The 16,467-nt window shown below is 42.2% G+C and overlaps 1 protein-coding gene across 7 annotated transcripts in view; it reads right to left on the bottom strand.

Moving 5' to 3' along the window:
• Positions 1-16,467, bottom strand: part of birc6 (baculoviral IAP repeat containing 6) — a 135,037-nt gene that overhangs the window by 71,097 nt on the left and 47,473 nt on the right. For 6 of the 7 annotated variants that reach the window (XM_079690602.1, XM_079690605.1, XM_079690603.1 and 3 more), the window contains 11 exons: positions 16,151-16,259; positions 15,631-15,867; positions 13,829-14,690; positions 13,449-13,592; positions 13,184-13,313; positions 5,089-5,220; positions 4,510-4,671; positions 4,213-4,386; positions 2,113-2,336; positions 980-1,313; positions 148-365 (listed from right to left, as the gene is read on the bottom strand). In XM_079690602.1, coding sequence (XP_079546728.1) covers positions 148-365; positions 980-1,313; positions 2,113-2,336; positions 4,213-4,386; positions 4,510-4,671; positions 5,089-5,220; positions 13,184-13,313; positions 13,449-13,592; positions 13,829-14,690; positions 15,631-15,867; positions 16,151-16,259 — 2,726 coding nt within the window. The remainder of the gene's footprint in view (positions 1-147; positions 366-979; positions 1,314-2,112; positions 2,337-4,212; positions 4,387-4,509; positions 4,672-5,088; positions 5,221-13,183; positions 13,314-13,448; positions 13,593-13,828; positions 14,691-15,630; positions 15,868-16,150; positions 16,260-16,467) is intronic. The other variant, XM_079690608.1, reaches the window with a different exon arrangement.

The following is a 16,467-nucleotide window of genomic DNA, read 5'->3' as shown; positions in this document are numbered from 1 at the left end:
GAAAGTCCCTCTTTTTGGTGTGAACGCGACATTTCGGAACTATATCAGAACTAAAGTGGGAAAAGCACTGCGGTGTGAACGTGCCTTTTGAGCACTAGGAAAAGCGCTATATAAATATGATGCATTATTTTGAACAGTGGGCCGTACCTCGGACACGCTGCTGTTGGCGTTGGGGTTGCGGGGAGCGTGGTGGCTGAGGGCTGACAGACAGGCCAGGATGAGGTGGATTGCTCCGATCTCCAGAGCCATGCGGCGCAGCAGGACTCCGTCATCAGTGGTCAGAGGGGTGGTGCTGAACAGCGCCCGCAGCACATGGAACGGCAGCGTGGGCAGCACGTTGGCGGACGGAGACTGGAGGATGTGACCTGAGAGGAAGCCAAAGCAGAATATTGATTTACTGGTCATCTGAAGACAATGTGATGTTGCTATGAAATTGTTTTGGTATTTGTAATGACCAATGTCTTTCCACTGAATAATGACACTATTGATATTCTGTTTGTGTCTGTCTAGCTGTGGCCTGATGTCTCACCAAACAAGATGGAAAAACAATCTGACATCAATAACCCATCAACATCTTTGTACATTCTGTTCTTATTTATCTTATGATGTGTACATGTAAATATACTCCTGCATTCACTTAAAGCATTCTCTGCTAAATTAAACTTATTGTATTTTACAGGTATATATTTCACTTTTATGCATTACTTGCGCATTCATTTTGCAACTTTTTCTTACACTAATTTTTTTCTATTTTGTTATTTCTTGCAATATTTGTATTTTTGTTTTATGTCTTATATATATTATGTTGCATTGTTGGAGGAGTCTGGGTCTTAAGATTTTGTATATCACAATAAAACATTTGAATCTTGAGATGAATATTAAACTGAATAGAGAAGTAAGAATCAAATCAGACATGAAAACCTCCATTTGTTTGTGAGGCACACTCTGATGGTACTGGCAGCTGATTGGTTAGACTTACTGCCCTCTCCGTCGTCTGTGACCCCCAGCACCAGGCGCAGCAGGCACTGGGCATGCTTCCTCTCCTTCAGCAGCACCTCTGCGTACCCTGGCAGGCGCAGGAAGAGGCCGAACGCTGCCAGAGAGTGGGCTGGGATGGGAGACATGGTCTGCACTGAGGCTGAGGATGAGGAAGATGACTGAGTCTGCTGCTTGTTGATTGGCGGGGGCTCAGCAGCGATGGACTCGGGGGCTTCGTACACCAGCTCGCCCGACTGCTCGATGGTCACCCACTCAAATTGGTCGCTGTCCTTGGGTTTCTCCTGCATAGCGGAGGGCACCACGGGGGCACTCACCTGGGGACAGAGTGGAACGTTAGCAAAGGTGAGAGCTATGGGAGACAATGCTGACAGCAGAATGAGGAGGGCGAGAACTTTGCAGTGTCATGATGTGGCCAATTCAAGCTGAGGGAGACGAGGCTGTCCCCTCTACATACTGTGAATACGAAATATGAAACTCATCTCATGAAATGACCATTCAATTCAAGCGTTTATTCTTAACATGCTTCAATAGAGTGGTGCAGGATTGAGCCCTGAAGTCTATTCATTTTTAAAAGTTCTTTGGGTTGGATCTCTAAAGAAAGATCTCCATTTAAATCAAGCTTAAAATATTTGAAATGTTATGTTCTCGACATAAAAAAAGGTCAGAAACTACCCCACTCATGGATGTCTGAAGCTTTTATGCTTCTTAAAAACGGCAGTTGCCAATAAGGGAATAAATAAGACTACTAAACATGACCACACTAACATTAGCCTCCTTTAGCTTAGCGGTGGTGACGTGCATTCATGTGACCGTACTGTAGTTTCTTTATGGCCTTATGTTAGCTTTTCATTTGGTCGATTGCTTTTTCACATCAACAATCATAACAGTGGTTGTTTATGTGTTATAAATGTGCATTCACCTGAGAGCTTCTTTCCTACAATATTCCAAATATCGAAAAATAATTCAAAATGTGTCAAAGGACCACGTGCGATGCTACCCTAGGGACTGCCTACCAAAATACGTCATCACTGCCGCACTCTACTGGTTCAAGATTAAGCCCTCCTTGACTGTTTTGGTTCTTTTATTGTTTAGCATATCTCTGTGTGAGGGTACCTGCTGAATGACATCAGGGTAGAGCATGGGCAGCCTCTCTGCGATGAGGGCCAGCCCCCCCATGCCTGCAAAGACCTGCAGCGGGGACTGGATGGGGTTGGTCTCTAGCAGAGACTCGTCCGTTGCGGCATCCAGACCTTCGTCCCCTGGCGTCATGGGCTCATCCTCAGGACAGCTGTTCAGCATGTCACAGTGGTCCACTGCAAGCAGAGCAAACAGAGGACCTGTTGTGTGTTCACGCACTGTCTCACATTTTGGACACTTTATTAAATGTAGAACCTACTCTAAATGAAATATATAATATCTATAACTGGGATGTATGGGATGGACACAAGAGAAAAAGGTGTCAGATTTGTTCACACGTGTTACATATAAAACCCAACTTTAATGTTTTTATTTAAATGCTATAAGCCAGTGGCTGTTTCTGCTAAGTGTGGCTTTCCTTTTTTTCACGATTATTGCAAGGTCCTTAAAAATAAAGAGGGTATTAAATGGGGTTTAGCCTTACATATGCTTAAACGTGTGTTTACATTTTGACTGGCATGGTGGTATTGTTGGTCTGAAGCCTATCATTTAAAAAATGTATAATTAGTATTACTGATTTTTTTGTCTTTCCTCTCATTTATCATCCTAGTTTCCTTAATTATCACATTTTTGGGGGATTTCATTTGTATTCTATTCTGTTGTTTTGTATAAAGTATGTATGTTTGAATGTGTGTCTGTTTAATCATGTTTTCCCTGGTTGCAATATCTTATTTCAATTGTTCTAGACTTCAGTGTTGAGCTGTGTGGTGAAGCACATAATCAGTCTATCACTCCCATCGCTCCAACAGCACAGCAGAGAGAAGGAGGAGGAGGAGGAACACTGGCTCTCATTCATCAGCAGGTCTTAATGTCTGCAGTGGGGGGGGGCTATCCTTGGATGAGCTATGTGCTGATCCAAAGACAGAAGATGAAACACCGTCCTAATGTCCTTGTTTACACATGTTGTGAGGACAAAGTCAGACGCTCAAAATGAAACAAAGGGCGGAAAGCAAAACACACCACACACCCCTCTACTAATGCTTACCCTCTACCAGTTTATTGTAGAAGCACATTCTTGCCGTTTTATGATAACATAAAACTCTGATCTATTGATAGGTCATCCCTTAAAAGCCACTCATAATCTCTTACAGAGGAGAAATCTGGCAGATGATTCATTGCTCGGCACAACTTTCTAGATGTGTTTTTCTACCCAACAATTTTCCTGGACCTCTCTCACCCTCTCAAATTCAAAAAGGCTTTTTTGGCATGACCACATTAAAAGGCAGTAGTGCCAAAGCCCATTTAACAAGGTGAGAGAGTTTCTAAAATGCAAATAATGTTAACAAGAATATGAAATGTAAAATCAAGAAAGAATCTGAACATTATTAGTTGATACCTAAGGTAGCCAGCCATGCTGTATTTGCATGTGAGTCTCACTCCATAGCTGATGGTCACCACACTGGGCTCAAACGGCTGAGAGCTAACACCCACAGTCCAGCTCCCCTCATATGAACTCTGTTATCTCTAAAATGTTAGCTGCAAGCTCTGATCTTTTGTGCTGTCAGCACTGCTAGCCGCCAGTTCAGATGTTGAGAGTAATCCCTTAATCACAGATAGGGTCTGGATTTCCATTTTTTTTTTTTTACAAGTTTTGAAAGTCATGGCGATATGATAAGAAAGACAAAAAACAGAAGAGAAAATTGATTTCTCTTGGTTGCTGGCTTAATGTGTGGCTTAATGGAACACTTAACAGTACATAAGAGCCGTCGTGACTTCCACATGTGCATTCGAGGGGGGAAAGAAACACACTTACAAAACAAACCATTTTGTCCTTCAAATTAGAACATCTATGGTACTGAATTACACAACCATCCATCACAAACAGACCATAAAGTGAACTATGGAGAGTGGGCAGGACATGGTAAATAGACAAAAGGTGCCTGAGCAGATCTGCAGATTCACCGGAATATGTCAATAGTGTGGCCTTGAATTCCCACATGGGATTGGCAAAATGTTGGTATGAAACAGAAATAATAGAAATGAATGTTGAATGAACATTAGAGCTGTTGTTGGTACCTTTCTCCGTGCGCAGCCTCTTGAAGGAGTCTGTTTTTGAGAGGCCCGGGTCGGAGATGACCTTGGAGCCCAGTTTGACGGTCAGGTTGATGGACTGGTAGCCCTGTGGAAGTTTGCGGTCATACAGGAGAGTCAGGAGCTGGGCCAGAGTCATCTCAGATGGGAGGGGCTGACCTGAGGGGAGCACAGGGAAAAGGCAAACACTCATCGTTAATACGTGATGATCAGTTTCAGACTCAAACACTTGAATGTCATCAGATGTGAGTGAGCATGTGAACCCTGCCCTGTTTGGAGTACCTGGAAGCAGCTTGTGGTAGAGGTGGAAGACAGGTACACTGATGGTTTTGGCTGAGGGGTCCACTCCGGACGAAGCAGTCAACTTGTCACTCATCACGCGACCCCTCCTGGATGGAGGTCTGGGGGGTGTTGAAAGAGCTCGCTTGGACTGGGACTTCAAGCCTGAATACGGACACAGAGAACATAGAGACAGGACTGGACTGTGCCTTGTTTTCATCGAATGAAATACACATTCATATTTATTTTGGATCAAAATACAGAAGTTTAAAGCAACCAAGGACTTATCTATTATGCCAGTATTATACATGTCAAAACTCTGCCATGTGCTTATTAGACTGTGAAACTGATCCTAGGATAGATAAAACATACACACACACACTTTGACCATCCTATCTTATCGTAGATATTTTTCCATTGTTGCAGACGCTCTACTCTTCATCCATCTATTTGGTGCTTTCTATTTGCGGGTGAATAATATACACATTTCCCTTTATTAATCTAATTTTGATGTTGTCTCCGGGGTAAGACTCAGAGGTGGTCTGTTTGCCAGAGGAGTGTATTTGAAACACACAACAGTACCTGAGGCCACGACCACACTGTAGTTGTCCTGGAAGCCGCTGTCTGCTTTCATCTTCTCCTTCTCCTCATGGTTCTTCTTCTCCTTGTCCTCCTTCTGCTCATTGATCAGCTTGGCTGTAATGCTTGGTGTGTCTGTTTGGATCAATAGAAGATAGAATGATATCAAATTAGTTTCATAAAATAGTCCGACTGGGGCTTTATTTAGTTATTTTAACAAAATACATTTTGTTAAGCTTAAAACAGTGAACAAATATTCAATGAAAATGTGGCTTAGAGGCAGTAGATTTGGCTATTGTGGTGTTTTGTTGACAAATTGTCTGATGTTAAATGGTTACAACTATGTATATTTGTATTGAAATTATTTCTGAAGGTTAAACAAGCTGAATCCCAAATCTGAAAACATATTCATAAAAAATATACAAATCAAAAGTGGCATTTAATTAAAGAAGACTTTATTAAAAAAGCAGTCCTCAGAATCTGGGATAAAATAAAATGACAAACATGTTGCAGCAGGGCCATTTTACTGTGAGGCTGAACCCCAGAGAGATGCGTCCAGTAGGGCTGTACCCGTATAATCGAATATCCGAATATTAGTTCGCTGGAGTACCATTCGGGTTTCAATTTCGTTATTCGGATATTCGTTTTGTTTTCAATTTATTGAAATCTCCAATATTAACGTAAGAGCTTGTTATGGGGGTGCTAACACTTAACCATAAACCTTATTGTTTACTTTCTCCGTCTTTATATGTAGATATTACTTTTCTCCGTTAATCTCCGTCAAGTTGTTTCCAAAGCAACAACAACTTCCTGTGAACAGTGCTACCTCTCCTTCAAAATAAAAGCATGTCCATAAATAGGAAGCCAAGCCAAATTACACTTAAGACATATACAACTGCAACGAAAGTAACAAACACAATGCGATATCCTTTTCAATTTCAAAAGAACACAAATTGGGTTAATAACTATAAAACAACAATACTGTAGAATAACAAATTGAATGCCGTGAATAAACCGAAATACACGTGTTGAAGCGGTTCGCTGCTGATTACTATGCCCCCCCCGCGGGCCGAATATTCGCTGCTGATTACTACCGAATATCCGGAGCCCGAAAAATGGTATTCGGGACAGCCCTAGTGTCCAGACCTTGCTTCTCTTCCCATGACAGAGACAAATGGAGCCGCAGGAAGCCTCATATATCCCCACTTTTTGAGTCCAAGTCAACTAGGGAGAGTCGGAGTCGAGTCCAAGTCCAAGTCCGAGTCACCCAAGGAGTGTCCGAGTCGAGTCCGAGTCATCATTACCTGTGTTCGAGTTTGAGTCAGAGTCACCCAAGTCAGAGTCACAAGTCTTCATGTATTAATCTTCGTGGATATATGTGTTGAAATGTAGCTGTATCTCCTCTACATTGCTTTTATCCTGTCATGTTATACTAATCTGTCTATTGAACTGCTGTGAAGCAAGTTTGGCTACAATTTGTGCATAAAAGGTGCTATACAAATATAAAGCTTATTAATATTATTATCATTGTAAATTACCTTTAATATTTCTAACTATATTTAAAATGAGTTACCTTTTAGAGAAGTGATTATATTTGTATGCCAATATTTTCTTATGGTAAAGTTTTTGTTTTGCACTTTTATTTTGATAGTAATAAGATTGGGACTCTTATTTTTGAAGGAACTTTTATCGGAAGTCAATGGACAACGAAGCAGTGTAAATACACATGTATAATGACGGATAGAGGATGAATAAATTAACATATACTAAATAGTTGCATTTGGTTTTTAGCAGCTGGCTGATAAGGGCACAAGCTCTTTCGTTGGTAATGATTGTATAAAAGCAAGGGTGTGCAATAAACAGGTACCATCGGTTAGAGAGTCTGACCATCATTCAGCCTGGGACACTACAATTATATTGAATGTTTAAATTCTATCAATAAAGATTGAGCCCCAGAAAGCACATGGCCACACACAAGCACACACAACGTCATTCTGCATGTTAAGTAGCCATGTGCTTTTGTGTTATCGGCAGAATCTTTATTTATTGATTAGACCACGTTACTCTGATGATAGTGTTCAAGACAGCCTATACAGTGGGGCAAAAAAGTATTTAGTCAGCCACCAATTGTGCAAGTTCTCCCACTTAAAAAGATGAGAGAGGCCTGTAATTTTCATCCGAGGTATACCTCAACTATGAGAGACAAAATGAGAAAAATAAATCCAGAAAATCACATGGGATTGAGATCTGGAGACTGGCTAGGCCCCTCCAGGACCTGGAAATGCTTCTTACGAAGCCACTCCTTCGTTGCCCAGGCGGTGTGTTTGGGATCATTGTCATGCTGAAAGAACCCATCCACGTTTCATCTTCAATGCCCTTGCTGATGGAAGGAGGTTTTCACTCAAAATCTCACGATACATGGCCCCATTCATTCTTTCCTTTACACGGATCAGTCGTCCTGGTCCCTTTGCAGAAAAACAGCCCCAAAGCATGATGTTTCCACCCCCATGTTTCACAGTAGGTATGGTGTTCTTTGGATGCAACTCAGCATTCTTTCTCCTCCAAACACGTGTAGTTGAGTTTTTACCAAAAAGTTCTATTTTGGTTTCATCTGACCATATGACATTCTCCCAATCCTTTTCTGGATCATCTAAATGCTCTCGAGCAAACTTCAGACGGGCCTGGACATGTACTGGCTTAAGCAGGGGGACACGTCTGGCACTGCAGGATTTGAGTTCCTGGCGGCGTAGTGTGTTACTGATGGTAGCCTTTGTTAGTTTGGTCCCAGCTCTCTGCAGGTCATTGACTAGGTCTCCCCGTGTGGTTCTGGGATTTTTGCTCACCGTTCTTGTGATCATTTTGACCCCACGGGGGTCTTGCGTGGAGCCCCAGATCGAGGGAGATTATCAGTGGTCTTGTATGTCTTCCATTTTCTAATAATTGCTCCCACAGTTGATTTCTTCACACCAAGCTGCTTACCTATTGCAGATTCAGTCTTCCCAGCCTGGTGCAGGTCTACAATTTTGTTTCTGGTGTCCTTTGACAGCTCTTTGGTCTTAGCCATAGTGGAGTTTGGAGTGTGACTGTTTGAGGTTGTGGACAGGTGTCTTTTATACTGATAACGAGTTCAAACAAGTGCCATTAATACAGTTAACAAGTGGAGGACAGAGGAAGCTCTTAAAGAAGAAGTTACAGGTCTGTGAGAGCCAGAAATCTTGTTTTTTTGTAGGTGACCAAATACTTATTTTCCACCATAATCTGCAAATAAATTCTTTAAAAATCAGACAATGTGATTTTCTGGATTCTTTTTCCTCATTTTGTCTCTCATAGTTGAGGTATACCTAGGATGAAAATTACAGGCCTCTCTCATATTTTTAAGTGGGAGAACTGCCACAATTGGTGGCTTACTAAATACTTTTTAACTCGCCGACGCCGACTGTTGCGTCGGTGTGTTCTCCTGCGTCTTGGCCATGTGTCACACTTGAACACACTGCAAAGACTTCAGCCGAGCACATACGAACTGCGCATGCGTGAGTGGCAATAACTCTCCTTACCAGCAGGCGGCGGTAGTGTGTATTTGTCATTCAAAAGAGGCAACAACCGGAAGACAGAGAAGAAGAACACACTACGTGATATAAACAAACAACAAATAGCGTGTGCGTTCCATTTTCACTCTCGTCCATCGAAAACATGTTTCATGCGGTACTGGCTATCAGCCATTGGAGTGTTGCTTGTGAAAGACATTCTCAAGCAACCGTTTTGCTTCTCATGCACTGATTCGCTAGCTGAACACCAATCAGAGTGATTTCTTTGTCCGACTGCCTGTGGCCGACGCACGGCCGATTCAACATGTTGAATCGGCCGTGCGTCGGCCATGAAAGGCCAAATAAGGCGTGTCACAGCCAACGGCGCGGGACACACCAAATTGAGTTTGGGCGACAGGGCACGCTTCGTCGTCCGACAAACGAAAACGGCCGATTTCGGCCTGGTGTGTCAGGGTCTTTAGAGTAATGTGTTACGGAGCCTTCTCTTAAATCTTTTTTCCACATAACGAGCATTGTGCGCTGCTCTTTTCCAATGTGGAAACAGAATGTGTGAAAGCATACAGCACGATAAAGGGTGTGTCTCTGGACATCTTTAGACTGGAATAGCGGGGGCGCGCCCAGTACGTGAACTCGCCTCGCAGGTGCACACGCCAGGACAGAGTACATCTGACTCGAGACAAAACTTGCTCTAGTCGAGCATGAGTCATCGTGGGTGAAAGATTAACGAGTCAGAGTCATCGTGCGCGAGAATTCACGAGTCCTAGTCGAGTCCGCGTCAATCAGCGCGTCGAGTCGCGAGTCCCGAAAATCGGCACTCGAGTGCTCCATTTCTGTCTCGGACTGTGGATGGGCAATGTGCTAAATTGTGGCCAAATTGTCCAAGGGATGTCAGGGTTAATGGACTGAAACCTACACTGTCCATCCATTCACTGCCACCTCACACCCAACTGCTCACTTCTTCTCTGCTTCTCTGAGTGAATCCACTGCTTTCTCTCTTGCTCCTCCACACACTCTTTATTCACTGAGCCAACATTTTTATGGTACTATTCTCAGCTGCTTTCCATGACACTTATGGAGCTATTTCAGGGTCATAAGTTTTGATCATTCAAAAAAAATACAATTTATTTGAAAGTTCAAGTTTTTATCCTGAACTTTGAAAAATACAATGATGTATTCAAAATAAAAATAAGTATTTGAAATCATTTTTCAGGTTGAATATTATTTTTGATTCAGTTCAGCAATTTTTTTGAATAAAATATTTATTTTCAGATTTCACTTTTATACATATTTATTTGTGATATTTGAATCCATATTTTTTTTATTTGCAGATTTTTCGTTTTCAGATTCAAAACAATTATTTTTTCAGTTTCAAATCTTGTTTTTTCAGGTTTCACATTGCTTTTCACCTTCAGATCGTTTTTCACTTTCAGATCTTTTTTTTTCGCTTTCAGGTCTTTTTTTTGCTTTCAAACTTTTGGCCCTGATGTTGCTTGGGGGGCGGGGCTTAGCATAGAGTAGTTTGGCATCCTGAGTGACAGGCCTCCCTCCGTCATGTTGCCTTCGTGGATGTTAGGTAGCGCGAGAAATATAACTCAATACTTTCTATACACAATACTCTCGTGATTGGTGGGAAACAAAACTGATACCAGCGTCAAAGTTCCGTTAAGCGAGCTGTTGAGCATCGTAGTTGGCAACAGTCAAGGTATAAGAGCAATAAACTGTGGTAGAATGTCAAATTACGTATCCGCAACGAGCCAGCAGGTTGTTCTGGTGGACCTGACGCCATCCCCCGCTGTCTCACGGAGAGATACCGCAGGTCCTTCCTTCCTGCAGCGGTCAGACAACCAGCACAGCCCGTAGTAGACCCCGCACAAAACAACACAGACTGTAACACCTCTTGTTGATAAATACCACTATGTGCAATGTTTGCAATATGTGCAATATATATATATATATATATATATGTGCCGTTAAAAACTGTGCAATATATACCTGGCTGCTAAATCCGCAGAACTGTTACAGGGTGTGTATTATGTCAAATGTGTAACTTAAAATTATTATTTTTTAAAATCCTTTTTAAATCTTTAATGCTTTAGGACCTAAAGCATGCATAAAAAAACGTTACCTAAAATGTAGGTAACATTAAGCTGTCTTTGGCTCTTGTGTGCTGTAACAATGTAAATGTATGTATCCCCTGTGGGACTAATAAAGGCATTCTGATTCTGATCGCAAAAACCAAGCTAATACTGTGCTGCGTTCATGGAGCTACGTGGAAGTGGGGAAGGACAATGCTTGATTGCGGATACCTAATTTCACATTCTAGCACAGTTTATTGCGCTTATACCTTGATTGTTGCCCACTACGATGCTCAACAGCTCGCTTAACGGAACTTTGACTTTGTTTACCACCAATCACGGGAGTATTGTGTATAGAATAGGGGTGTAACGGTATACGTACCCGTACCGAAATTATTTGGTACGGGCCCATCGGTTCGGTACACGTGTGTACCGAAGTGTACCGAACGAATATAACGTTAAACGTAAAACAATTGAGAACGTGAACAACTTTTTGGAAGTAATCTCAGGAGCTGCGTCGCAGCATTCAGAGTAATTTGCTCACATTGGTTTCAACGCGTCATAGAGCGACCAAGTCATTTCATTGGACGAGAGGCATACTATGAGAGCTGGTCACAGGGATGCATTCAAATTTAGTCAGTAATTTGAGGAACTGTCGAAATGGCGAACGCAGATAAAGTTGAGCTCGAAAATCCTCCAGCATCTTTGAAGTCTCCGGTTTGGGAACATTTTGGTTTTGCAGTTACGTACAAGGATGACAGACAAAGACAGGTGGACCAAACCAAAGCTGTTTGTCGGCATTGTTCAACTAAAATTGGTTACGCGGCTGGCAATACATCAAACTTGCACAATCATTTGAATCACCTGAACGTGAATATCACCGGTACCAAAAGAAAAAAGACTGAAGTGCAAACCCAACTCCCGCTAGCATTTAAGCCTCCACCACTCGCAACAAGTTCAGACCGAGCCAAAGCTATTACAAACGCCAAATATCCTTATGTTGCCATGTTAGCAAAGCGCTACCTGGCTGTATCTGCTACCTCTGTCCCTAGTGAGAGGGTGTTCTCCACAGCAGGAGACATAGTTCGTGCCTGCAGATCTGCCCTTTCGGCAAGCAATATGGACAAGTTCATTTTTCTTTAAAAAAACATGAAAATACAATGACAAGCAAGTCATAATGTCAAACTGGTTCCTTAGGTACTCATACAGTACAGTTCAAATACAGATTATTTCAGTTAATCGAAATGCTGCACCTTAATGTTTATTTTATTATATTTTGTATTTAATTGAGTGAATATTGACAGTTTAATAATAATTAAAAACCCAAAACTAATAGTTTATGTTTTGTGAGTACTACTACAGTAAAGTTCAAATACAGATTATTTCAGTTCATCGAAATGCTGCACCTTAATGTTTATTTTATTATATTTTGTATTTATTTGAGTGAATATTCACAGTTTAATAATAATAAAAAAATATATATATATTTTATGTTTTGTGATCATTTTTTCTTCTGTACCGAAAACGTACCGAACCGAACCGTGACCTAAAAACCGAGGTACGTACCAAACCGAAATGTTTGTGAACCGTTACAACTCTAGTATAGAAAGTTTTGAGTTATATTTCTCACGCTACCTAACATCCATGAAGGCAACATGACAGAGGGAGGTCTGCCACTCAGGATGCCAAACTACTCTTTGGTAAGCCCTGCCCAACAAGCAACATCAGGGCTAAAAGTTTGAAAGCGAAAAACAAGATATGAAAGTCAAAAACGATCTGAAGTTGAAAAGCAATGTGAAACCTGAAAAAATAATTGTTGTGAATCTGAAAATGAAACATTTGCAACTGAAAAAAATAAGGATTGAAATATCAAAATATGTATAAAAGTGAAATCGGAAAATAAATATTTTATTCAAAAAAATTGCTGAACTGAATCAAAAATAATATTCAACCTGAAAAATGATTTCAAACACTTATTTTTATTTTGAATACATCATTGTATTTTTCAAAGTTCAGGATAAAAACTTGAACTTTCAAATACATTTTCTTTTTTTTTGAATGATCAAAACTTATAACCCTGAAATAGCTCCATAGACACTCGACATGTTACGCTTTTAACTATATTATATTTCCATTAAAATAAAAACCCTCCAGTAAAGGGAGGGATTATGTGGTTTGAACAGAAAGCTTTTAGTTTGAACATCTATGCGGTTATGAGTTTCATGCACACTTAACAGCAATCAATCAGATATCCTTATAAAATATGCATGCAACAGCATTTCTGTTACAACAGATAGGTATGACATGACTTTTGATATGTTATATGCTATGCTATATCGCACCACTTATTCCTGCAGTGACACATTTTCTTTATTGGAGGCAAGGCTTACAAATCCCCACAGCTCAGTGCACTCATCTTGTTCTGAGTTTTGTTTGTCTGGCAGATTTATAGTGTAAGTGTTGTGTGTTGAAACATACCAGACACCCGGTCCAGGACCTCAGCCAGCGTGGTGGAGATGGGCAGATGGAGGGTGCGGTACTTGTGTCCTGCTCCGTACATGGGATGCTGGATCATGTGGCTGGTGGCATTGATGCGTCCTTTGTATAACTGATGAAAAAAACGGGGACAATGGTTTTGTGTGAATGTTATAATTGTTATAATTATATTTTCAGGCTGTATGTAACAAGAACTGATATAGCAGACATTCTTCTCTAGGTTTCAACAACAGAGTGAGTTACCCACCGGACAAGGTGACTGTAGGAAGACTGTGACCTTCTCGTCCTCCAGCATGAGCTGCAGGAAAAGCCTTCGAATGAAGCCTGAGATGTTTCCAGAGATCGGCACGTTGCCTCGCTGGGGTGCAGACTGGAAGAGCTCACAGAGAACCTAAAGACAGGAAAAATGATTGAAATCAATACAGAGACAAAATAATATATCCAAATGAAAACAGTTTTACATCCGAACCACAAAGGAACAAGAAATGAATGTTCTAAAAATATAGTTAATACTATCATTTTTATTAAAAGTCAGCTCTATGGTTTTACAGTTAATCTATGCGTGAAATTGAAAAGTCAATCAAAGTGAAATCATTAGTCTTAACAGAGAGGAATATACAAGCAGACCTGAGCCATGAGCCGCTGGTTGTTGGGGTGGCAGGAGATGCACTGCAGAAAGAAGGCCACGGTGGTGTTCTCCAGAGCGGTCCTCTGCTGTGTGGTCAGCCCTCCTGCCTGCATAGAAGACGCCAGGGAGTACCGTGAGCCTGAGGCCTGGGGGTGGGATGCAGAGGGGCCGGCCGCAGCTGCAGAGCCCAGAGGCTGACAGCCTGCGTTGGCACCGGCACTGGCACTGGAGTGGCACAGCAGGAAGAGAAGAGCCGTCCACAGCGGGTTCACCTCAGGTCCTCCTAACCAGTCTTTCATGGCGTGACTGTTGCCCACTTCAGTCAGGAAACGCAGTACTGGAGCGACCAGTTCTGCAGCCAGAGGGGGTCGACTGTGTGAGGATGAGGAGGATGAGTGGTAGTGGTGATGGTGGTGTCGTCTTTCGGCCTGAGCAGCGGGTAGAGGCAGGTCGGCGCTGGCCAGGAGACCCACACAGAATTGGGCCAGGCTGCGGACCAGCAGCGAGGGTAAGCCCGAGTCCAGCAGCTGCTCTATGGCTCCCGGAGACTGGGAGGCAGCGGCCAGCGTGGTGAGCTGGGACTCCGACAGATTGACCGGGGGTCTTGCATGCTTGGAGTCGTCGGTGAGGCTTGCAGAGCTGGTGTTGGCGTCGTGCTGCTTCTTGCCGTCGTCGGTCATGGAGAGGCGGTGGCGCTGGGCCTGAGAGTGACTGGCGCTGGGCACCGGGACGATCCCCATCCAGGACATGAGCAGGGAGAAGTAGCTGGGGTGGATGTGACACATGGAGCACAGCAGGCTGTCCACTGCCTTCTTCAGCACGATGTTGCACGGCAACGACATGGACCAGTTAAACAGCAGCCTGGAGGAAGAGGAAATCAACAGTCATTAATCCATGGTTATCAGAAGGGGGAGAAGTACTCAGATGTTGTAAAAAGTAAAAGTAGAAGTACCAGAGTGTATGAATACTATGTGAAAGTAAAATTAATTATTTATAAGGATTAATAATATTTGAATAATGTTTGAAGTGTTAAAAATATGTTACTCGGACAAACGTGAAAAAGATTAGCACTATGTATTTTTCATAAATTATGCTTTTTCTGACATGAGAACAACATGTAACATTTCCTTAAAAGGTCCAATGTCATGGCCATTTCTACTGATCATAATTCCATTGTTGAGGTCTACTAGAATAGATTTACATTGTTCAATTTTCCAAACTCACATTGGTTTCTCATACAGCATCTCTGTATAGTATGTGTATTCACTCTCTGTCCTAAACGGCTTGTTGGAGCACCTGCCCCCCCCTCCCTATGAGCCCACTGTGCTCTGATTGGTCAGCTCGCCCACTCTGTTCTGATGAGTCCACCACCGTTACAGCGGAACATCAGTGATTATGTGTTGCATAAAGTTAATGGCGTAATATGTGGCTCCTTTTTCAAATGTTATCGTGAGCATATATGGCATTTCAACCAGAAAGTGGCTATTCATACTCCTGGTGGGCTGATTTTTATGAATTTTTCATCGATTGTAAAGTTAAGGGGACCCAAAACTGCCATTTTAGATTAGAAATGGATTCTACATCCTAACTATGCCTCCAAAACGACACCAAAATTGTCCAAGCCATTTTTTAGCTATTGTTTGCATATGCTTATGAAAGCTAATTAATGCAACTTATGCTAATTGTGCAACATATGCTACTTTGAGGTACTCAACATTTCCTGGGATCACAATAGATCTCAATGAGTTGGCAAATAGACTAAAGTGCGGTGTTGATGATAAGGGAAAGAGTGTTGACTGACTCAAAGAGCTCTCTGTTGAGCAGTGCAGGCAGGTCGTAGTCAACCGGCAGCTCGTAGCTGTGCCACAGGATGGCAGCCACACAGTGCAGGTGGGAGGGCGACGGCATGAGGAGACCATACTCTCTGGATGAAGAAGAGGAAGGGACTGCAGCGGCGCCAGTGTACCCCATCGGGCTACTCATCTTATGGGCCGCCACCCGAGAAGAGTCATGGACCCACTGCAGAAGAGCCTGGATCCTGAAGGGTGGAGATTCAGAGTTATATTGGATAAATGTGGTTTTAAAATCTTCAATTCATCTCCTACCCTCAGTGTGAGGCGAGTCATCTTGGAATTTATATTCAACCAACACAACCATGTGACAGTAAAAGATGACAAAAAAGGACGCAAGGACACTTTTAACTATTGCCTCATGAGTCTGTCTGGAATATCACCTTGACAAAAAGTGTTACTCATTGGTTGTTATTCTTACAGGGGGGGTCTAAAGGACAGTTGGGTTAAAATGTGGATGTGGATATATACCTGTCCTTGGTTCCAGAGTCCTGTGTGGTGCCCAGCTGGTAGAGAATGTCAATGGTGGAATCTGACGAGAGGCCATTCAGTCGCCCAAACAGCAGGGGACTGTTTAAATCTGAAACGATAGAAGCATAGACTTAAAAAAGGGTTGTTATCGCCTGATAATTAGGTTTTTTAAGATGAGTTTTGAACCCCTGAGAGCTACCTTCAACAGGAAATATGTGCACAGTATTATGGTAGGTCTTTTATAATTTGTGGACATTTTTCCTGTAGATATGCATGGTACAGCTTCCTAACTCACCTCCATACATTACATTCATTTG

This window comes from Notothenia rossii (genome assembly GCF_949606895.1).
Source record: "Notothenia rossii genome assembly, chromosome: 6".
Taxonomy (NCBI): Eukaryota; Metazoa; Chordata; class Actinopteri; order Perciformes; family Nototheniidae; genus Notothenia; species Notothenia rossii.
This window is presented reverse-complemented; position numbering and strand designations above follow the sequence as displayed.